The following is a 25,456-nucleotide window of genomic DNA, read 5'->3' on the forward strand; positions in this document are numbered from 1 at the left end:
TGATTATTTCTTTATTTTCCAAAGAATCCTCAAATATATTTTTCTTTTCCGAAAGTTAATTACATGCCACGTATCCGATATTAGGCTCAAATACTTATTGATCTATTACTGTGTAATTAAGCAAAGGAATATAATTGCAGTTAAATTTTATAAGCGGATTATGTGATGATTGAAAATTAAGTATTTTGGTAACATATCTTTTGTTTAGCTAGGAGCAGGTTCATTTGTACGCATGTACAAATTTAGTTTTAGGCTCCTTTAAACTTATCCTTACCGTACCAAAATAACACCTGAAATTTAAAAGAATTACTTTTCCTATTGAGCTTTTCTTAATTGAGGATAATGTATTTATTTATTGCTTAAATTTGAATCACCGTACATTTTTGTCATTCATTCCTCGACCCCATTCATGTATTTTTTCCACGTTGGTTGAAAGTACTTCGCGGTCTTTATAGCTATTTATATGAATATGTCATCGTTTAAAAGTCATATGACGATTTCTGTGTTGAAGTGATATCATTAATGCACATGAGGAAAGAGTAAATACCTTTTATGCATCTCTGATGGACGACAGAAATCACTTTTAAGTAATTAGAGTTCTAGCATTAAATTACTATTCTCCGTCCATGGTCGGACAGCAATTCCTGATTCCGTATGCTGTCAGTTAATTATACTATTTCCTTGCAGATTAAACATGGATTTTTTACGGGACTATATCCATTACTTTCTTACAATATCCATCTTTCTTTAATAATTATTTCTCTCATGGGAGAGAAATGCTGTAGCATCGGATTTGATTTCTTTCCAGAACTCATGGGAGAATATCCTCCAGACTGGAGATTTTTTTGGTTAAGTCCTGAGAAACTTCTGAGTTATATCTACAGGTAATAGATAAAGTCTTTCAATGATTGGTTTTTATATTACATAGGAATTGAAGTAATCGAGTTTTGCTGTCTCAGTCCTATAATTTATGAAATGAAAATTATAAAATACGTAAGTTTTATTTTTATTGAAATTTTAAAGAATTCTAACAATTATACTGGACCTATAGACCATTTTCATCCTGTTGCCGAAGAAAAAATATATCATGCGTAACAGAAACTACAGAAGCTAGGTTAAAATTGGACATTAACAATAATGGAAATAATCCGTTTGTGAACTATAGATTTAGGATTTTGTTCCTTCTAAAACTCAATACTATTTAAACAACTATTATTAGTAATCAACCGATTGATGCTGATTTTGAATGGACATGAGACTTAAAATCGCTTCCTTTCGTTAAGCTTGAGTTGCAATATACCCTGAACCCCCACTTTACATACGAGGGTCATCCGGAAAGTAGTACCCGTTCGTGCCGCATGAAGTGCTGACGACGCGAGTAGCCGCTGGACGAGGTCAGATAGCTTCAGTGGCTTGTCTGCCTTCTCTGAGCCAAGTTGCGTGACGCTAGCATTGCCTGTGTTGTTTCTGTGATTGTTTACAATGTTTAAAAAAATTGAGAACGCCGCCAGTTGTGAAGTGAGGGCAGTGATTAAATTCCTCAATGCAAGAAACGTTCGCCCATGTGATATTCATCGCCAATTAAAGGAGGTGTATGGAGACAATGTAATGGACGAGTCGTCTGTTCGGCGGTGGTGTCGCAACTTCAACATGGGGAGGGGGAACACACACGACGATGAGCGTTCGGAGAGACCGTCTGTCATTACAGACCAACTGGTGAGCTCAGTTGACGAATTCGTGAGGAACGATCGGCGCGTCACAATTGATGACATCTGTGAGCATTTTCCCAATGTTTCTCGAACAATTGTTCATGAAATTGTTAAACACCATCTGCATTATGCAAAAATTTGTGCAAGATGGGTCCCTCGCGTATCTCAATGAGCTGGCGGCGAAGGACTATGCAGCAGGAATACAGAAACTTGTCACACGTTATGACAAATGCCTTAATTTGCTTGGAGATTATGTTGAGAAGTAGTTTAAAGTATCCTCTTTCAAATAAAATTTTTTATGTTTGTTAATATTTACTTTTGTGTCTTTATTTCACGAACGGGTACTACTTTCCGGATGACCCTCGTAAAACGGCTTAATACTGCATATCTACTACTTACCTTCAATTCGACCAGCCAGCCTGCCCTGTTTCTCTCCCTTACTCACCTACCCAACGTTCTCCCGTTCCCCCTCCATCGCAGTCTTCAGTATTCCATCCTCGCATAGCCATCCATAGCCTCCCATAGCTCTCTAACTTGAGGAAAGACAAATAAATTATATCTAGGTATTAATTTTGTTTCATAAAAAAATTCAAATAAATATTATCTCATTAAAAGGGTTATGTTATACTTCCCACGATTAACAATCTATATAAAATAATCCCTTGAAATATTGTTCGTTATAGAAAGACGTAATATTCCAATTGCTTCTTTTTTGGGTTCCATAGCTCATGTCCATGTCACAATGCGAGCTAATCTCTTTGCTTTTCAATTCCTTTCCAGTTCCGTGTTTCTTTTAGCAGTGATTATGCTTTCATTTTAGCTCACACGTTATCGGAAAACCTTCGTAAATAATTGATACCAAAAACGCAAAACAATTGGCTATCGAATAAACAAATTCGAAAGATTGACTTGGATTTTTGTGAGGCTTTGACTGTGGAAAATATTGGAAAAAGGTTTTACAAATGAATGGAGGCATGCCTCGTAGTGACCACTTGAGGAGAGAATTATCAGATAACCTCATAACAAAGATCATTTCTCCCACTCACAAGGCTTATCATGAAGAGAGGTGCAGTCCCGTGACTAATTTGGGAAAACATCCGTAAGCCTGTGTGCGTATGGTAATGGCAAGTTATCTTCTTACCTCATATGGATCAAGAGGAAAATGGAAATAAAAAATCTTATAGGAAATTAAATGACATATGGATTCATATTTATATGCATGCATGGTACTTTCTATTCCTTAAATTCGTAATAGTTGTATATATAAAGAGTGTCATTCCGCAGGGAAAGTTTTTCATGGAGCGTTTTGCCTGGCTCTTTCCGCGATATTCTGCCTCCTGCTAATTAAATCGTTATTACTCCATCTGGCTCTTCTCTCTAAATCCACTTCTAAAGCGAATGGTACGTCATAATCACGAATTACGATCAATTCAAACAGTAAACGAATGTGAGCAATAGTCTTATTATCTTTGTTTTGTTTTCCCGTGTATTAAGTATCAATATAATCTTCCTCTAGAGGCCAATATACAACGGAGCATCTTACGTGCTCAACTCCGAGTAGCTAATGGCTTCTTCCGAGAAAGTCATAAATATGGAAAGTTTTGTCTTATTTTCCGGAGATACTTCATTCTTATAAATGAATTAGAGCTCTTTTACTCCATTTCAGCATGAAACAATTCCACAAAGTTTTCCTATGGGCGATAGATTATGAATCCTTTTTTACAATTCGTCGTAATTGACTGCCATTTAATGCAATTAATGCATCCCATTAATGACGAAAACGAGAAAACTACTGTCTCTAAGCTGAAACACTCATAAAGATTGACGTATAATTTAAATTGAGGGTGCGATTTAAATTTACATAGCAATTAAGTTACATACTTACAAGTTACTCTTTGAGTTGATTTGATGATCACTTCATATATTATATTAGTAGTTTATTATTTAGGAAAGGTTTTGAAAGGTCTTTGAAAGTGTTTTGAAACTAACCCCTGCTACTTTTTAAGCGTCACTAAGTACGGTATCATACACTACAGTTTACTCCTCTTCATTGTTGTATACTTACTGCCTTCATTTTGTCACACCATCCTATTTTTTTTCTTCCTATTTCTCGTCTGCCTAACATTCTCCCCTCTGTCACATTTTTCATCGGGAATCAAAATGCTCTGCAATCATCTTTCGTGCCTTATTTGGATTTCTCACAAAAACCTAATCCCTTCCTACGCCATGCCTAGCACTTACTTGTTTGTCATCCTTTCCATCAATTTTACATACTCCAGCCTCCTCCTCACCCACATCTGAATAACATTGAATCTGCATCTATCATGTTACCTCAGCGACCAAGTTCCTGTGCCGTTCCATATAAAATGTTCACTAATATTTCATAAAATCCTTATTTCTGTTATGGACTTCACAGTAATATAGAATATAGTAAAATATTTCTTGCTTAATGCAATTTTTCTTCTTATGTACTCAATTTGACCACTCAAGTCCAAGGTACTTCCAATTTGTAAACTCTTCCAACTGGTTTATGTTATAATAATTCATTTTAAAATTAAATTTAGCCATCCTTTTTCTCGAAAATCTCATAGCCTTGGTTTGTTTAGATTACTTCTCATCCGCTACCTCTGGCACGCATTTTGTAATGTGCTCAGCAAATACTGTGTTCATTTGGGTAAATACCTAACTTAAGCTTGATTGTTAGCAAATGTAACTGCTTTTGTAAATTTCGCACCTACTTTCATTCCTATCTCCAGTTCTTCCCATAATTCTCTTTGCATTCTCTACTCTAAAAATCAACGGTGGTGTTGGGCAGCCTTGTCCTACCCCACTCATTAAAACATTTATATTAGAATCTCCATTCGCTATCCGCACCTATGCAATTTGAGACTAAATATCTAGGCTAAGGACAGGGACATTTTTTCCAGTCTACTCCTATCTTCAGTAATACGTACGCTCATTAAATTTAATTTAACACTAGTGACGATGCAGTATTAGTTATAAAGCTGTTGGTTTCAATTTACCATCACGAATGTCTCATTGAAATTCACGTCTTCAACAAATTCATCCTGGTTGTAATCCATATGCCTTTCTATCAATGGTCTAGCTTTAATGGCATCACGCGTACCTCTTTCCATTGTGAACTTGAATTTATCATCAAATAGTAAAACGAATTTGATCGAGAATTTTTACATGTAGTGACTCCAATTGAATTAACTCATCCTTTTTCTCACTATCTTCCTCTACTATTTCTATTTTGTTTGCCTACCTTTCTTTGAAAGTATTTGTAGGCTGAAAACAGCTGACACATAACGACTTCTAAATAGGGAGCTGTTATGCATACTTTTGTCTGTACCCATCAAGCCTCGTAGGAGGGAATGGAGACATGTATTGTCGCCTTTATTAACTCATGCAATGAAATCGTGCATTCATTATTGTACTCATAGTATTCAACTCATAGCCTTCAAATTTTATGGGGAATTTATAAGAAAACTACACTTCTGAGTTAATTTTCAGGATAAGTTTATTCTGTCATTTGAATGAAACATGAATTCTCTTACTCTGTGATTTGGCTTGATTTAAAGTTTAAATGACCATGTTTATTGTACTTTCCAGGCGAGAATGCGTATTCCTTGGTCCCGGAGGGTAGAGTGGTAGAAGGGATCGATCTCCAGCCGCCAATTCATCGCACCTTAGGAACCAATGGAAGGCGGCAAAGGGAATCAGGGCCACCATCTCCGTCTGCCATCCGCCACCGGCCTTCGGAGGGGCTGTCGACCCACGACCATCTCGCTTCTCATCGCTTTCATTCTCTGCGCCCTGTATCTTGGTGAGTTGTTTTTTTCAAAGCGTCCGGGCTTAGAATTACACTTCTGCTCTCTCATTTTCCTTCACGGATTTACTTGATCCCCCTCAAGTCTGCTTTTGGAGTTAAAAAAATTACTCTCCGGTCATGTATGTCCTCGGCTATTCCGTAAGAAAACCTATCATTCAAGAATTTTATTGATTGCGGTCATTATAGTCTTCAAACCCTTAATTATTAATATATCCCTTTTCGGATGCTAACTTCTTGTTTGCTAGTAAATATCATTCATTGTAGAATATAAATATGATATAATATACAATAAAGTTGCGGTTTTGAAAGTATTCGTCGTATTTTAAAAATGTTTCGAAGTCCCACAATATTCGCTATCGCTGTCTGTTTAAAAATTAACTTGACTGTATTTTACTGCGTTTAAAATTGTTTTCAAATATGGGTATCATAATATCCTTCCAAACGCGAGCACTATGTGCGATGCCTGGAGTTTCATAGTCGTGTGTGAAGTGGGTAACGCTCCCATTCTTTGCTTAAAAGTCTACCCTACTTGCAAGAAAGGTACTGAAAACTTCCTATATCTACAAAAATATCATCAATTCTTTATACCGTCCTCCAATAACCATAAAAATGGAGTAGAAATTTCTCTGAGTTTTATAAAGATACCTGAATTTCATTGGCTGTATATTTATTGATGGTACTTCATTTATGATATCGCACAGACATGTAATATGTAGTCAAAATGAAATTCTCAATTTCCAGCAAACCGTTAAACAACTCCAGAATTTTCTATGTGTTGAGTGTCTTTCATCCCTGCTATTTTAGTGGAAATTAAAAACGAAATTTTAAAATTGCATGAATTCTTTGAAAACGTTGCGCAAAGGAGGCTCTGTTTGAATATCAATATGTCCATTGAAGATTAAGAAGGCTGAAAATTAATCGCTTCTGAGTGAGGAAATAGTGTGAGAGTGAAAGGAGGCGTGAATAATACGGTAAGACTGCTTTTTCATATAGAAAAAAAGACTCGCGAGTAGACATAACCATTTATGCATATCTTTTAAATCCATTGAATTAATGGTTTTCTCGTCTCGTGGCAATCGTCCAGGTGCCAATCGAATCTTTGCGCACCCTCCCAATTCCTTTCAATCTCGCCAGCCGCTTCCACACTCTCGCACTTCCTCCCTTTCCTTCCTTCCCACAGCCTCACACAGCACTCGCCCCTCTTTAACCTCCCGCTCTGCCTTTCTCCGTAACCTCGGTTCACTTGCCTTCAAGAGAACCCGCATTCGAATTGGATTTTAGGTTCCACCGTCATAAAGACCAGGGCTCTGGAGCGAGAGACTGGGAATCCCCGCTCTTATTTCCCTTCCACATCTCCTCCTTTTACTTCCTTCTTCCTCTTACTCCTCGCCATACACCCCTATCCTCGGATGCCTCCATCTACCGTCCTCTCTCTCTCTCTCCCTCAAAATTCCAGGCTTTCTTCATCATCACACCCGTTCTTGGTTCTATCTTCGACAGCTCTCCATTATTTGCTTACGCACTCTGAATATTTCCACCAAAATGATTTATTTCATGATGATCTTCCAAAAGAACTATTTTCATTATGATAACCAGATCTTCCTGAAAAATCACAAGCGGGACAGGATGAAGGACTGGCCCCGCATGCATACGTGAATCCTGTGCAAAATTGAAGCAATTGAGGTACGGTGATCAACTCAAAGTTAGGCTTGATAGATGACGGTAGAGCTCACCTAATACCAAGCCCTGTACGACGTTTGCCATTCACACGTAAGGGTAATACGGCTAGTCCCATTCCCTATGCTGCCTGCGGCTTCTCACGATGATCTGGCGCTCAAATACTCACACATCTTGTGTGTAGCTTAGGTTGCTCAAAGGTGCACCCGGAATCAAATACATTCGCGTCAATAGTCTGTCTATCGCTATGCACATTTGACTTCTGCATTATTCTTCAGCTGCAACAGAGGACTACTGTTTTTAAAAATCAAAGAGCTTATTAAACCTTAAATTGAGCAGCTCCAGTCGTGATGTGGTGGAAGTCAAATATAATGAATAACTGATCGTAGAACTTTTCCGCTTGATACTTAATCTACGATCAGTTTTTCCTTATTAAACCTACTGTATGCGAAATTCTTCGTCTTTACTGCGTTGTATTTTGTGGTAATACGGCAGTAGCGAATGAACATTATGACTTGACATCTTCATTCATGACGGTTTTAATGGTTTAATATAGTTTAAAGAGGATATCTTCATATATTAGTGTCTTCTTATAATTGATTGTTTGAGGCGTGACTTTATGGTATCGATTCTTTGATAATGAGGAAAGATAACTTTATAATTCCACAGTAGTTTATTCAGACACGACCTTGGTTCGACGTTCAACGTCATCAAAATGTATTGACGTTGATTGTCGTCAGAGCAACGCATAAAATCAGAGTCGAAAGTAGTGATAAATAATATTAACTCTAACGTAACTCTTAATAATTTGTTTCATTTTTATACAGTAGAATATTTATGTCCGTCAAACTCAATATCCTTCGCACTTTGCATTCTTTCTCCTGGTAGTTGATTTGATATTTTACCGTAGAGCATCATTGTGATGAAACAGGAAATAAGTGGTCTATCAGCCACTCCGAGATGGTTTATATGCAATTGCTGTCTTTTCGTTCCTTTTCAGCCAACCTTATAACCACCTAATCTATGCATTTCCTCAAGTTTTGCCGTAATTCTTCTTGATGCATTTTCAAGGGACTTATTATTTAGATTAATGGCGCTTTGTACGGCAGACGACGGAACCTCTTAGACCTTGGGTCTCTTTTGGGGACGGTAGGTTAGGTTTAACTTATAGTTTCCAGGTGGTAGCCGATGGGGCGATAAGGTGAAGGTGAAAAATGAATGATCCTTGTGGTTTCTGACCTTGGTTTTTATCACCCAAGTTAATTTGTTTAACTTCGCGTATACTTGGTAAAGTAAGGCCATTACTCTCTCTTGGTGTTTCAGACTGGTTATCAAGAAAGTAAGACCAGCATATAATATCGAAAATATGTTGTGTTAGTTTTAAAATTTAAACAGTTCAATGCTAATGCAGTTCAAACTATTGTATCATACACTATGTACCATGCTCCACGAGAAAATAATTTAAATAATAATGATTTGAATCTTCTTGGATTTATTCTGCGTTTTTATTTGCGTTTTTTAGGCCTAGAAAATAGATGCAAGCGGAAGGAATCCTGGAAGATTTGAACCTTCAATGGCTACACTCCGCGAAAGCTTTCACAGCAAAAATAAATATCAGTAGTGACCAAAGGATTAAATTTTAATATTTATTCAATTTTACTCCTAAATTATCGTTTTAAGCCACAGTTTTCCTTACCCTGAGTGAGTTCGGAGATCAGCATATTCATACGGAGATTTTTGCGTTTTCTGCGTTTTAATATATCGGAAATATTTTTGAACCTTACGGGGAAAACGTCTAGGCAATGAAATGTCACAAAATGCAGTTTACTCAAATAAACATTGGCAGTATTACCATTTAAAATATTCTTATGGAAGATATTATACCTATTATGATACTTATTATTAATTTATGATGAGCCCTAACAACCATCATTTGGCACACCGACTTCCTCCAACCTTTTCACCAAGTTTTTGTTTGTCGTACATATTTTTCTAACTAATATCCTCCAACTTTGTGTTGCATGCCATATTTTCGGTCAAAAAAGATTTATTTCTTCATTTCTCTTATTTACTTGACAGCAATCGGGGATATTGAAGTAGAATATTTTGTACAACAGCCTTGGAATACACACTTTTAGTGTGTTTCCCGTTTTTCAAGCAAAGTGATGAATCATGGTGCAAATTTTGAGTATATTTTTGCTTCATTATATCTAAGCTCATGGTTATATAACAAATATCTTGTTATTGTAATGTTGATGATGTTATGACCTTGTAATGTTTCGAAATGAAATGTGTAGTCTGCAACGAGAAAAGTGATGTTTCTCAACCATTTATGCTGAGTTACTGACCCTTTTAAATGCATATAACTCCTACAAACCTCATGATCCACTGAGTTTTTACCACCCCCCGATACTCCTTCAATAGTTAACGCGGAAATATTATTTTTTAAATGAAAATGTACCTGGTATTTTTTACTGCTGCTCTAATTGTATTTCTTGACTTTCCTTTCGTTGAGCTCGTAACTTCATAAAAACCAGACGTTTTCCTACCTGTAGGAAGCTCTATCTTGGTCACATGTGCCAATTATACTCGTTATTGCCCAGCTAACTTCATTATCATTCTCTCTTCTAATCAAAAACGCCGAATGGACCTCAAAACGCCTTCGGATCGTTCCTTTCGTACCCTCCTCAACCATGTGTCATGGTGACAGGAAAGGACAGGGGTCGATTGAAGGGACCCAATCTCTGTGAAAGACGGGGAGGATTAGTGAGGTAGGGAGGGAGCTGGATGATTTTTTAGCGTCGGCCCTCACAGTTCATTATTTCCTTCCATTTGTTCCAAATTTTTCAAATTGGTATCTATTTAAAGTAAATTTACTACTAGATTTAACGTTTTAAGTCACTATCCCACACTATGGATAAAATTTTGCTTTCATTCCATTTGCATTTAAAGTTGTCCAAGGAAAAAGTGTTTATCTCTTTTAATCCAAAATTGATGCTAATTTTTCTTATCGCGTTCGGCTTCCAGGTCTGACAAGATTGATATTGAGGTATTGAATAAGGTTGTGTACGTTAATGTTCTTATGCTATTTGCTAAATCCTACCACGTGTTATGTTATACCATCAATCCAATAGAATGTATCTTAGAATAAAAAGCCAAGCATTTGGGATTATAAACCCTCAGTAATTAGCAATATATTCTTAACGTTCTTCTCAAATATTTATAAAAAATAGCTATTTTCTTCTTCTCTTACCCTCTGGAACTTGAAAGTACGCCGTGAGATATCAAAGGAAACCTATATTTATTTTGCCAGCTATTTTAGCTTTTGAATTGCTTTTATGTAGCCGACTGCCATACTAATAGCTCCTAATTAAGTATGATGATTACAAAGTTTTGACAAAGTATCAATGAGCCTTTGTTTTTGATTGTGTACTCAATTTTTTTCTTTTTATTTATTTCACTAACGTTTTATTTGCCATTCAAGGGAAGGCAAAGGATAGTTATTAATCGTCACGAGTTGGAAAAATGGATTGCGTTGCATTGATGATATCAGTTTTGAGGCTGTCTTTTATTTTTTTATTCTTAACTGTTTTTATTTTTAACTTTTATTTATTAATTCTTAGTCCGGAAACAGCACTTTTTGGCTTTTACATCGGACTATCAATAGTGATAACAATGGCACAATTACGAACACCCAATCCCTAGGTGGAGGAATATCTACCCAGGCGGGAGTCGAACCCGCAACCCTTGGGTTGGCAGACGAGGACGTTTCCCCACCGCCACCGGGGCCGGCGTAAGAAGTTAAAAGAGATATGGCTGATTAGGACCCCCGCTGGATGCTTTCCAATTCTCCTGCATTAATTGAGAAATTGAGTAATTTTATACCAATTATAATTGCGAATTAAATATTTTGCGTTTTATGTGTTAGATCAGGTCTTTAACAGACAGAGCTAAAATGTTTGCTCCACTATCCCTCCTATTATGACTGATAAATATTAGCAATGCAGTGAAGTTCCAATGAATGAACGCTTTCATGTCACCGACGAGTATCTCTTTAGCTTCGCTAGAAATTGAGAAAATTGAAGGCAGTGTAATTAAAATATTGACATGATATACTTTTTATATTCCACAACTTTTTGAAATCGGTTGATTAGCACAGAAGGAAAAATTTATGTTTACTTTCATTTCATCACAGAAAACCATGGCTATAAATGAATTGTACCAAAGGTTCGTGAATGATTGAAGTAAATGTAGATAACCTGAGGCTGTCGTCACTCCCCAAATGTGGGAATAAACAATGGTTTTCTATCACTCAAAAATATGGATAACATATCTGTAAACATGCTAACTTCGACCACCTCAGGAACACGGAGCATATTCATAGTATTGATCTATAATTAATATATAATAGTTAAAACTTGGAGGAAAAATAAACTTGATGAGGGCAGAGAAAATGCGTGAAAATGAAGGAGAGTATAGAAAAGATGTGAAGTGGGAGACGGACGATGCTGGAGCGAAATATGGCTGCTGAAGGGAACGGTGCTTCGTCCATTCGTGGACCCGAGAGAAACACTTAAAAAGAGGGTTAGGGAGAAGATGGCGAGAGAGGACCTTGGAGGAGCTCATTAATGGGAGGAAAGGCGTCAAATTGGAACTGAAGAAGATTTGACCCAGAGGTGAGACTTGTCCGAATGGAGTTAGATGTACGGGAGAAAAAAACATCGAAAGAATTAAAGGGATAACCTCGAAAACGGAAATGACTGGCGTAAGCCCTAGGAAATACCGTACCATGGTTTAGAAGACATCCACTCTTAACGTCTCTGAAATGAAAGGAGAGGGCAAAGAGGTCGGCATGAAGTGAAAGATAAGTACGGTTCGCACAGCACTGTGAAAGCCCTACGTAGGAGAACCTTATTATATTCGCCTCTAAGTAAAGGTCATTTTTCTCTCTTCCACAGGATGAATAACCGTACGTTTGCTAGGGTCTCCTGAAAAAGCTTTCTACGCTGTACTGAGTGCAGCGGCCTGAATAGAAAGACATAATGGAGAAATATTTGTGACACTTATTTTTTTTGCATTTATTTCTGATCGCTGCAGGATTAGAGAAATGGCGTGCACACTAGGTCATTGGCATGGCGATGATCGTACCATGAATGAAAAAATATATTTTTGAACTAGTTTCAAATAAAACGCCATTATTTTTTTATAAAAACTGCATAGTGAGAGTTTAGCGATCGACCCGCATCTGGTTTATTTTGACACCAAAAATTAGGAGCTCGCGTGCCATTGGCAAGCCACCAAGGTGGGTTTATCGCTTTAAAATTGATTGAATTCCTAACACTGCGAGGGTGAAAATTATCAACTATAATGGTCATAAAAATGCGTTGCAGGAAAAAAATTGATAAGTCAGTTCATTGAAACTAGATATTCTAAATTCACGGCTACGACATTGTGAAATGTTACTAGTAAAATATTTCAGTTGAAAAGCCCGTCGCTCATTTCCTCGTTAGTTTTTTACCAAATTTAAGGTCAGTGTCATTCAGTACTTCAAAAATACGCTAGGTCAAGTGAATCAATAAGCATTGGAAATATTTCAGGCGTTTTCATGGAAACTACAAATAGTTTAGTTCTGCTATTCGTAGTCACTTCGAATTCTCGTATTCGGTAAAACAATGGCCTATTGGATTTTTCGAATATGGCTCTCCAAAAAGTCTCTCAATTTTCCCTGGCTCCAAGGTACAATGTATCAACAACATTTATTCTCGCTGAAATTGAATAAACGCAGAATATGTCGTGACAGTTACTTTAATGAATTCTTACATTGATGTGCATTAAAATGCAGGAATTTAAGAGGATAAAATTCATTCGCCTTGACTGGAATTCCGGTTAAGTCAGATGTTATTTAAAATGTAAGATTCCTGTATTTTAATTCTTGCAGTTGAAATTTGAGACCTTCTTAATATCGCTTCCTGAACTAACAATTTACGAAAGCCTACTGATGGTTTTCATGGAAATTTCTCCACCCTGCTTCCTACCACCAAACGTAAAATAAATGTCAAAGGCCGTAACCTCTATTTTAGGTTTTCACCCATGAATGAGTGCGAGTATTTCCCTAGGGTATGAACTCAAATGTCATTTCCATTGCCCTAATATTGATAAACTTATCATTTTCATGCGAGATTGCCCAGAAAATAACTTGCGCTTTGGCCTAGCGTGGCCGTGGGTAGGGCTAGAGGTAACATCTCGGTGTCTAAGCATCCCTACACTCAATGCATATCCTGCTGTAATAGAGTGCAGACTGTGGTTATTCTACTTTTCTCACTGCTAACTGTTAAAATGTGCGCTGTAGTATAAAATCCCGCGAGTCGTGAAATGCGATCTGTTATTAAGTTTTTACTGGCAAAAAACGCAAACCAATTGAAATTCATTAGTAACTTTGTAAATTGTGCGGAGATGGAATAATGAGTGAAGGCGAGGTTAGGCAGTGGTGCATTCAGTTTAAAAATGACCGCACCATTGTTCACGACTAGGACCGTAGGTTGGCCTAGTCTTGTGATAGTTGAACTGACGGTGAATATCAACAAAAAAATCGCGACAATGGCCGATTTACGATTACGGATCTCTAAGTTAATTTTCCCCAAGTATTGGGATATCTAGCGCATGAAAATGTAGCGGGGAAGCTTGGCTATCATAAGTTTGGCGCCAGATGGGTGCCGAAAATCTTGACGAAGACCACAAAAAACAGCGTCTTGCTGCGTTGCTGACTTTCCTCCAGGTCTATTACAAAGATGGTAACGCTCTTAGAATGTGTCGCAACTAGGAATGAGACATTGCCACCTCTTTCCAGCGATGAAGACGTGGCTTGCAGCACAGCGCTATGACAATTATGCAGAATTGCATACTGGTGTAAACAAGTAGTTAACATATAGCGCGGCAGATTTCTTCATGGACGGAATTGAAAAGCTTGTACATCATTATGATTAATACCTCAACTCCAATAGTGACTATGATGACAAATTTTATTAGAATGTGCATATATGTAATTAAACTTTGTCCTCTCACTAGGTTTATATTGTATTTCAAAACGTAAGTTATTTTCTGGACTGTTCTTTCATATTACACTTATTTAATATCAGACTTCTTCTTTAATATTTTTTTACTCCTTGATGGGTCAACCCAATACAAATTTAGTGTTAAAAAATGAACTTCATTTTCTTTTTATGAGGAAACGAATCAAGACTTTTTAAACTGTACTAACAATCTTATGTTTCACATATGTATATAATTTACTTTGTTTCATTGCAGGTGTGTAGGTCGTATTTTTTCAGACTTCAATCTACCTGAGTTATTCGATATATCTACCTTGTCTTTGCAAGATATTTCTTTTCTGAAAATAAATTATATCTCTATAGGATACAATGGGTATTAGAGAAAATTTTACCTGAAAAGTAAAATGATATAAGATGATGGCACGGGACGACTAAAATTTTCTACTTTAGTTATTTGTTTTGTGGTAAGATAAATTTCTCCGTCTCTCATTCACACCTCTTCCCACCTCTGAGTCGTGTCACGTTTCCTGTCTTTCCAAATTTGTCGATGCCAGGTTTTTACGTCTTTTCAGAGCTTGCGATGTGTCGTATTTCTCCCTATCATGTCTCCCCTCCCCAACCCATCTCCTCTTAGGTCTGTCACCTGCGAAACTCTTCACTCTTAGAACATATACTCCGCCGTCAAACCTCACCTTTCCATCTCTGGACCTTGTAGCACACATTTTCCTCAGCGACGCCACCCCATTCTCAGACATAACACTAAAACACCCCTCGCCCACCCGCCCACCCACTGCCATCCTCGAAAAATGTGCTACCTTCCCAGCAAAGAGGAAAGATGCGATAAAATCGCCCACCCTCTCCGCCTCAACTCCCCCCCTTCCCCCCTCCGCCTCCCACCCCTCCTACTCTCCTGCATTCTTATCCTACCCCACTCAACCATCTGCCATTCCAACGATGCGCATCTTTGCCCTTTTTTATTCTTTATCGACTGTCATCTTTCACGCGAGTCAAAGCGAAGTTCAGAAAGACCCGTGAATGCCGTCATTATTTAGTTACTGCTAATTTTGTTTCAACTCTACAAAATGACTTCTTTGTCTCTGGCGTTTTCAGGAAATACCTGTTTGTAATATGAAACCTCACTTCTTTTCACCTCTCTATCTGTTGTAACCGTAATCCTTTTAATAATTTCGATCGAAAAAAAGACTAATACTTTTATTGCTACTTTACATAAAGGAATTCAGCTGTACTTGTAACATTGATACATTATATTTTTGCAGGGAGCGTGATAGTCTAGTGGGTCGAAATTTGGGTTGTCGACCGGAGGGCTTGGGTTTGATTCCTGGTGTGGCCTCTGTTCACCCTCATTGTCTCCCAAGTTGCGTGATTTTTCGAGTATCACGGACAGAAACCGCGGGTGGAAAATGAACTGGCTCCCCTCTTCCGATGTTCGAATTTCCCTCACTGTTGGACTTAGCATTGTGTGGATTCTACTTTCGCCTATCAAACCAATGATCTGGTCGACTACTATGATTTGTTTTGGAATTATTATTGGTACATAATAAAATAATAATAAAAATCAATTGTATGCATTATGAATGAAGTACGCAAGTATGAAATTGAAGTAAATAATTCACAAGACGTTTTTCTATATATTATCTCTGCTGAAATAAGCATCCGCAAACTTTGATACAAACATCAAAAAGAGGCTCATACAGAAATTCTGCTCAGCGTTCCCCGCTCGAAAATTCAATCAAATTCTATTTGAGGGCCCTTCTATATGCGCGTTTAACCTAAGCTTGTAATATTTTTAAAAGAGAATGAAGTAGTAACCAATTAAACCCCAAGTTCCTCCCGTAACAGCCATAAATATTCCTTTAAGTACAAATTTACCGGGAAACATTTCTCTGGTGATAATACTGGAAAGGAGGAATCGTTTTAACGTGAAAATTAAGGATAATGACGTTAATCTATTGGCCTATTTCTCTGTCCACTCAATTATTAACACAACTCTTCTTAATTGGAAACAAAGGAGAGACATTCGCAAAAGTAATCAAAGCTCCTGTTATTTCCAACCAATATTTGTATTTGGTTGATAAATGCGGATGGGAGTTAGAGCCTGGAAACTTAGTTTTCTTTTATCTATTTAGCTATAGCCACCAATTTCATCAGTGTCCATATTGTCCTAATTTAAAGGTGACTTTGTTAAATTTCCACATTTGACCTGGTTGAATTCCACATATGACCATGCTGCTATTGCTGACTCTTATCTAATTATATTTTCGTATTCTCATTACACAGATATTCGGCATTAGGAAAAACCGCAATTTTTTTTTTTTAAAGGACTAATTCTTTTGACTTTCCAGAATTGATGCCTGTTAAAAAATGAATGTAGTATATTTTAATTGGCAATTTATTTTCCTGTCTTACGAGTAACAAAGTGATAGGACAGAAGTTTGTTCTATTGAATTAAAAACCTTATGCTTCCTCAGTTTGCCTAGATAAAAACTCATTATTGGGGAAAATATATTTGAAGTGTTCGGGGGGAACAGAAAAATGACTCCATGGCCAATTTAAATCGGCGAATCATCAATTTCTTTCTCTGCCATTTATCCTGTTTTCAAGTAAAAAATCATATCACAAGACCTAAAGCATTAAATAAGTTTCCCCGGTGGCCAAGCAAGTTGATCGTTTGATCAGTCTACTTTAAAAATCACCGTAGTCATTAAGTCAATCTCTTAAGCTCTGGAAACTTTTAACAGGCCTAGGACTTCCTCTTTCCGTTTGCGCTTAAGTTTCCTCTGCTCCCTTGCGTTGCGGGAAATGAGCCTGGTGCATGCAAATTACTCTAGTAATGATTCGAAAAAATTTAACCCCACAGAATAGCTTTTACTTTTACACATTACCATTTCAGGTTTTGAAAAATATTAGATTAAAGTATTAAATTGCCATCTGTAAGCGTTGAACAAAATCTTTATAGAATTTTCCACCGTACGTGAGAATTATTCCCTAAAAATTAAAATCTTCTTGTTTACTATTCTTTCCACCATTAACTTCCTTTATATTAATATTGGTTGTTAGGACCACCGTAATATGAAAAAAATCTTATTCTGTTTTCTTGTGGTGTTCCTTTGTTGCGTGTGTCACATAAGCGTTTTATATGTGTAATTCTAAAAAAATGTAATTTTTTAAGTCCGCCAATGGTGGCCTTACGGTTGAAATTTAAAGTATCACTATGGGCATAAGCGGACCCAGACTTCCTTTATGCACTCAAATTATCAGCTTATTCGTTTAGATATTTACAAATACTGAATTAATAATTGTAATATTTACTATTTCTTCTGTGACTGCAGTCTGTATATCTGTAAGAAGAGTTTTTATAAATATTGAATTTTTTTTCAATTTCAAAGTTGCCTCATATCTCTCCGTTCATATTATATCATTCAATTAATAAAATAGTCGTTATAACATTGTAATGTATTGCTTCAGTTGGACGAGGCGTTATAATTGCAATCGCTTCATAATTCTACTAACAATGTTGCTTGTAGCCCTTAGGTACTGTAATAACTATTGTTATTGATTAATTACTAGTTTATTATGGCATAGGAATTCAGTTGCACTACTTAATGTTTTCGTTAGTTTGAATCACCCATTAGGTGGCACAAATGACCTCATTACTGACGTCGCACGAAATATCCCATTCCTGAAACCAAGCTCATCTTTCCCGAAGGAAACATTTGCCTTCTACTCTACCCCTTTGTTGATGATCCCAAGTACTACTTTTTCCACGCAGAAAATCAAACTTACTGTCTTACGGAACTGCTGGCTTTTTTTGGGTTGGGAATAAAGCTTTCTATGAAAATATGCCGTCTTTATACCTCCCTCATATGTTGCCGTAATACGTTTCCTGTATTGTTTTCCTGAACCTTTGCGTTGCTAATTTTCAGGAGTTTGTGTTTTCTTTTGCGATTATAGTGAGTTAAAGCAGTTGATAAGACTAAATATTCTATTATCTAAAACTTTTATATGCTTTCATATATTAATCTCAACTCGAAAAACGAAAATCAGAATGTTTTCATGTGTTCAGGGATTCCAAAGAAATAACTTCTCCCATCGCTGATCTTGAAATCCACAATATATATATATATAATTATATATATATATATATATATAAATATATATGTGTATACATATAAATGTATATATATAAAATATGTATGTATAGTATATATATATATATATATATATATATATATTTTGCTTTCAGTCAATATACTATGCTACCTTTGTTGGTTAAAAATGACGTCAGTATCTTCGTGTTCATTATTGTGATTATTTCGTGAACACAGATTTTATCCAAGACAATTACATGTGTAATTCAGAAACGTTCCTGTTGTATTACGTGTTGTGTTTACAACATGGTCGAAAAATCAGTTGATAACTTTGTCGTCAGTTAAATTATAGGATCGATTTTCCGTTGATTACTCTTTTTTGATAGTAAAATTCATTTATTATTCAATTACGGGCTTCAATGGGATAGTCGTCAGATGTATCACTATTTTAAGACGTTCTTGAACTTATTCCGTTTTAATATCCGTTTCAAGTGTCCCAAATACAAGTATATGTTTTTGAGTGTAAAGATTATTTTTTGGCATTAAATTCCATCATCCAAAGCCAAGGATTGCGGGTGTCCTGATTCTTCTCCTTAAGGTACTGAGATTTTGTCTGAAATACCTCATTTTTTTCATTAAACAATCCGCTCGAGATTCCCTTTAATTCATTTGAAATTCCCCCGCATTGTCAATCCAACTTAAGACGCTAAAATCTTTCTGAATCCAAAGTTCGTTCTCTTAGCCCCCTCCTCTATTTTCTTTTAAACTCAAATTTCTGAGGAATCTTGCATTCTTAGTTGAACTTTGCACCATGGCGTTCTTAAATGCATTTGGTTATGCAGAAGCTAAGACTGTTTAAAGCAGACACTCTCTATTTTGACTTAAGTAAGTGTTGGCAATTCTCTACTATATAGTTATATAATTTTCTGCTAGTAAATGACAAAAGTATATTCCAAAATAAATATGCCATTTGGGATTAAAAGCGTCAATGAAATTTACAAGAACTATTTTAAAAGCATAAAACTGGCAAAATAAAAACTTGCTAATAGTCATAATTTTTACATTGCTTAATATAACCATGTTACTAAAACTGCAACTACAGGCACAAAATTATCTTATAATACCTAGATAGCCACGTGCATCGTTTAATAAATCCCTATGAGAAAAGGGGAAAACAAACTATTTCGGGTATATTTTTTGATTTTGACATAATCTTCTTTTAGGTAGAAGATACACATTTTCCAGTGTTTCTCTTAACGTTTTTTTAGCCCTCGGAAAAATTAGGATTTAGAAAGGTCCTCAAAATAGGCATCGTAATGTTGTAACAACAAAAGGATTATCCGGTTTATCCCTATACAGTTCACCGTTGCCGTGTGTGAAATCAAACTTATAGTTCCGATATGCTACTGTTTTCCTTTTTTTCAGGATGAATTTATTTATTTTATTTACACAATTACGTTGCAATTAGGCGGTGTTCCTGGTGGCAACGGTCAAGTTTGTTCAAAGATAACTCTTATAACGAAAATTACATGCGTACTCATATAAAAACAGATAGGAGAAAAATATTCTTACATACAATGGCACTTCCACATCACATACAAAATGCCGTCCACATCACATACAAACAATATTTTCATAACTACAATGAAGTTCATTACCCAGTGGCTGCTTTACATTTAAACATCAAACTTCTAAAATTGGATGGAAAGGGCTCAAACAAACCTCCAGGCAGCTGGTTCCAATCAATTATAGTTCTATTTAAAAAAGAGTTTTTTTTCTTATTTATTTCTTGAGTCCTTATGTTTATTTTAAACTATGGTCGTTTTTTCCCTTAAAGTTAGGCTTTTCTATCCCTTGCTATAAATCTTCCCGCACTTCGTCCTTTTTAACAATTCTATACATCGCGACTAACCTGCTCTTTTTTCTTCTGTTTTTCAAACTCTCCCATTTCAGTATATCTAACATTTCTGTGACACTATCTGTTCTTTTGTACCTTCCGAGTACATATCTTGCTGCCTTTCTTTGAACTTTTTCTATCTTTTTAATATGTCCCACCTCATATGGATCCCATACTATGGAGGAGTATTCTAGGATAGGAATAATCAGTGCCTTATATGCTTTTTCAATGAATACTGTTGAATTAACACTGGCCTAAGCCAAATGGTCAAATCTTCCTCATAAGTATTTCTAATGAGCCCATAGAAACTGTTACTTCAATATTTTCTCCAGATGTCTTCCAAATGTATTATCGTAACCTGAGAGGTAAAGGACTCGCCTATGTGTCTTGGGAAAAATGCCATTTTTTTTAGCTAGATCCTATCATATTCATTCGTGAAGCTACAATGTATTTACAAAATTAATGAAACACTCATAAATTTGCATGAAAAATCAAATCACATCATGATTTAGCAGCTTTCATCCCGGATGTGGCTTAGTTGCTTTCCTCAAGGTTAAAGTGACTTTGTCCAAAGAGGTGTCCACAGGTCGAAGTATAATGTAAACCATGGGTGATTTATCACCACTGCGATTGGACTTAAAAATCCTTTGAACAGAGTGTTAAATTTAATGCAGCATTTTCAAAATCGAAAACCGTTTAAATTTAGGTAAAAAATAACTCCTAAACGATTTATTACCATCAGCAGACTCTGTACGTGAAGTTACATTGACTTGTACGCCAAGCTTTGCGAAATGGGCAACCTGAAGACGAATTCAGAAAGGAAGGAAAAACTCTTTGTCGATCTAATCCGAATAAAACAAACTTATCCAGAATTATAGCTATAAATACTATTGTGCATTTAGTATTTATGATCAGAAAATTGTCTGTCAAACTAGGAATAAAATTCGCATCCCCACTTTCGGACGTACCCTTAAGTTGATAGTGGGTATTAATGATATTTTCTAGGTCATATTTTGGTACACAATTATTTATTCCCTCCCCATTTATGACGCAGAGAAAATGCTGAAGATTATTAAAAATTGAAAATGACGGTATCATTGGTGTAGTACTAGTAAATGGCTTTATTTCGCATTAGAAACTCTTTAACCTCGTACAAAATTTGGTTTATAAAAGAATACACGGTAAATTTTAGTTTTTTTTTCAAGTCATTTGTTTATATCTTGACATTTATATTAAGATATGGATTTCGAATGATAGGCGGATTGATAGCGACAGTGATAAAATATAATTAATTCCTTTTTTCGTGAAGTTGCATGCAATTTTGAACCATGAAAAATGTTGCAGATAAATGTCAAATTTCATTGCCCTTAAGTCAGATTCGAATCCGGCGAGATGCCTTACGTGATAGTCAGCTATAATTTATAAGTATTATATAGTAAAGCAAAATAGCATCCATCATCATCAAGAAGTGACTGTGACAATGGGGTCATTATTAACTCTTCTACTCATGAAACCCTGTAAGTTTATTTTCTTAAGATATTTGTTATTTGTAACGTTTTCTTTGTTTTATTGATATACGGCTTCATAACTTTAGCAAACAAATTCTTTGTTTACTCTACTATTATTTTATTGACATGACAGTGGAAAATAATGCGACAATATTTTACAGGATACCATAGACATCTCTTAGCTGTGAATCACTAATTTACTTTAACTGAAGAAAGGCTTTCCATTGAATGGAATATTTGAGTTATCAAATTTCTTTCTCCTATTTAATATATCGCCAGGAATGAAATTTCTTAAATGTCGCACTAGGACTTCAGGAGGGGATCGATAAATCCGTATTCCAGCGTCACGTTTTGAATAAAATGCTTCCTTTTCTGTCCGTATTCAGCCAATTTTGAATCTACTTCGTCCTCGAGCGTGATACCATTAATACCCACTCCACTCTGCTCCACTCTGTACATTATCTTATGGCGACCGTCAACTCATCTTTCCTCCCAAACCTTTCCCATCGTCCCTTCACCAACCACTCTTTATCTTTTCCGTTCCCACTCCCTGCTCAGGCTATTCCTCACATTCCACTGCAATATTTTCCAACTATGTGTATTCGCCACGTCTCTCATTATTTCTTCCTTGGAGCCGCCCAACGCGCGCACTACAATCCCACCCCGTTCTCCCTCAATCCACACCCACCCTTCCTCAAACTCCCCCTTCCCAATGTGAAAAAAGTACCCCACCCCAACGTCGCCTTGGCCGCGCGTTCGGTTGCCACATTCCCAGGACACTTCTTCCTCTAGACCCCGGTGACTTTTTGAGAGGACATTTTATCCCGGAAAGGATTCGTTTTTTTTCTCATGACTCTGCATCCGACCACCCTTATGGCTTTAAAAATCTCGAGTGACTTCATTCATTAGGTTTTGGATGTGGAGGAGAGCGAACCCTCATTTCTTTCTCTCTCTCACGCTCATGGTTGCCGTGCGCACCGCGACACGAAATCGTCCACTCGTGAGTGGAGATGGGCGTCCGGAGGGGGTGGTTGGGAGGAGGGATTTGGGGAGATGAATGCGGGGCGGGAGAGCGGCGGGGGACGTGGCCGTCTCCGAGTTGTCGCGGGGCTAATGCCCCAGGGTGCGCACGAGATTCTGCCCTGGCTTCCCCCGAGGCTTAATTGGATGGACTTAAGTGAAGTTGTAGAAGTGTCTGCATTTATTTTTAAACACTGCAAAGTGAAACTAAAGCGTGGGGTAATATTCAAACACGCACTCACATGGCTTTCCTATTGCACAAACAATATTTAACAAACGTTCTTTCCAATTCGCCAAAATTGAACATCTTATGTTCGCGGAGATTATTGTTCCTTGCACGGAATTCGTATGAATGACAATCTTCTACTCACATTCTCTCGCGAAAATTAGCGAGGCAGGCATTACCTCACCACCTGTCTCTGAATTAAAAAATAAAATATGTGACATTAGCATTATTTCAGCTTGTTGATCATATTTTCTGAGGCGGTATTATAGTTCTCGTAATATTTTAAAAATTATGTAACACCGAGATTTTCTGTAAAATAGTGAAATAACATGTAAACCATTGTTTTTATATCCAAAGGAAATAATTAATGTAGGAAGCACTACTCTGAAGTTTTTTGTACCTTTTTATTGAGCTAAGGGTTTGAGTGCACATTAAAAACAAACAGCTTGGAGTTTTTATTTTCACGGGTATTTATGTGATTCATTCGGATGAGAAATTAGTCTTTCAGCCTTACGTCTTATATGTCGAGATACTTCCAGCAATAATCTTGTCGAGGATAAAGAATAAGACTCTACCTGCCATCTTCATCGTCCTTTTTCAAACCTTTCTCTCGCATTCGAATAGACACTCAATAGAGGAAGGAAGGGAGAAAGCTACCAAATCTCATTGCCTTCTCCTCGCAACTCCATATTGCCATACTTCCCTTCAGCTTAATGGATTCTCGAAGCTTTTGAGGAAATCCCTACTGCTCCATTAACTAAATCCCTCCCTTCTACTCCCCTTCCTTATTCCTCCTCCTCGCGTTCCTACCTTCCTCCTTAACACTGCTTCATCCACCTTCTCGATAATCCCTCGGCGCTGAGTGTATCCCACGCCTCCGTGACAACGAAATATATCCTCGCACTTTCTTGAAACTGGGAACATTTTGGGCGACGGAGATGTAAAGATAAGTATATATATATATATATATATATATATATATATATATATATATATATATATATATATGTATTCTTGCATGTACGGGATATGTGTATCTGGTATGTGTACATATGAACGTATTTGTATTGAAATGCATGAAAACATATTCGTAAAATGTGTCCATATGCATGCAAACTATTTCAGATAATAAGATTAAGGGAGTGGTTTCCCGTTGCTTTCCACATCGATACTGTGAACTCCACTCACGTCCGGAAATCGAAATAGAGTATCAGTTGTGGCAGGTGATACCGGGTCCAAGCACTCGGTCTGCATCACCAGTGCCTAATGGTGAAACTGCGGCCTTTCACCATGGGTTCAGGTTTTGCTTCTTAGAAGTCTATTTTTCTCGTTCCGAAATACCTTTGTTGTGTTTTTCTGTTAGTGTGAGGTTGACTCGTCCCAAAACACCATTTATGAATTCTTTCTAAGATGAAAAAGTTTGCCGGTCTCGAGAATCGAACCAGCAACCTCCACAGTAAGACACGTTACCTTTCGTCTACCCCTGCGTATATATAGCGTATGTATTTCGAAGTTAACACATCAAATATCTTCTTAAATGACGCAGGTGGTTTCCAAGCACTTATGATATAGATAGATCCTTAGCATCGGTTACATCCGTGTGTGTGAATTTTCATTCCTTACTCGAATTTCATTGAATCTCCCTAAAAGCGTCGGGAGAAGTGGAATGCACTGTCGGGAAAGTGGAGCGCCACTCAACTCTCAAATTTCGGATGAGTTCATGTGAGTAAATATTTCCCATCAAAGCAGTGTCTCCATTAGAACCCCTCCGATTTTTACCTTCAGAGGCTGAGGTATAGGTGGAATACTTCTGTCTTTATTCAGCTGTCAACACCGGTGACGTCATTTGTACTCTCTCAGAGGCAACATTAACTCGGAAGTCCGCTGGGAATATTTGGAATCAAATAAATAATTATTCCTAGGAATTGATCGGTAACTTTAAATATCACTATTCATTCTTACCTCTGCTGCTTACTAATCTCTACCCAGCAGTAGTTAATTTCTCCATAGAGTGTAAATACTAACCAATTCATGACATTTATATGCGTATAAATCTCTGCTGAATGCTGAGAACTTCACTCGTGTACACTGATCATTCTAACAGTCAAGGATTTGCTAATGATTGACGAACTCATGGGAAAAGAATTTGTACTTAAATTTGAAAATATCAAAGTGAAAACGAACTTATCTCAAGCGCATATCTCTGTCGTTTAATATTCTATATGGCAAAAATGTGGTTTACATTTTTGTACAGGGTATTGTAGAAAGGCTCAAGCAGTTAACTATTCCACCATCCTGAAGAGCACGTCTAAATTTCCCCGTTGGCACTTAAGATGCATTAATTGAAACTAGACATAGAACAGAATTTCCTCTTGTGGTTAACTAGCGTGGTTATACACGATTAGTTGACAATTCAATTAGGATTC

The 25,456-nt window shown here is 36.8% G+C and overlaps 1 protein-coding gene across 1 annotated transcript in view; it reads left to right on the forward strand.

Annotated features, from left to right (window-relative positions):
• Positions 1 to 25,456, forward strand: part of Dscam3 (Down syndrome cell adhesion molecule 3) — an 819,144-nt gene that overhangs the window by 95,667 nt on the left and 698,021 nt on the right. Inside the window, exon 2 of the mRNA XM_071596808.1 lies at positions 5,325 to 5,538. Coding sequence (XP_071452909.1) covers positions 5,412 to 5,538 — 127 coding nt within the window. The 5' untranslated portion in view covers positions 5,325 to 5,411. The remainder of the gene's footprint in view (positions 1 to 5,324; positions 5,539 to 25,456) is intronic.

This window comes from Hetaerina americana, unplaced genomic scaffold (genome assembly GCF_022747635.1).
Source record: "Hetaerina americana unplaced genomic scaffold, ioHetAmer1.1.p SCAF_8, whole genome shotgun sequence".
Lineage (NCBI taxonomy): Eukaryota > Metazoa > Arthropoda > Insecta > Odonata > Calopterygidae > Hetaerina > Hetaerina americana.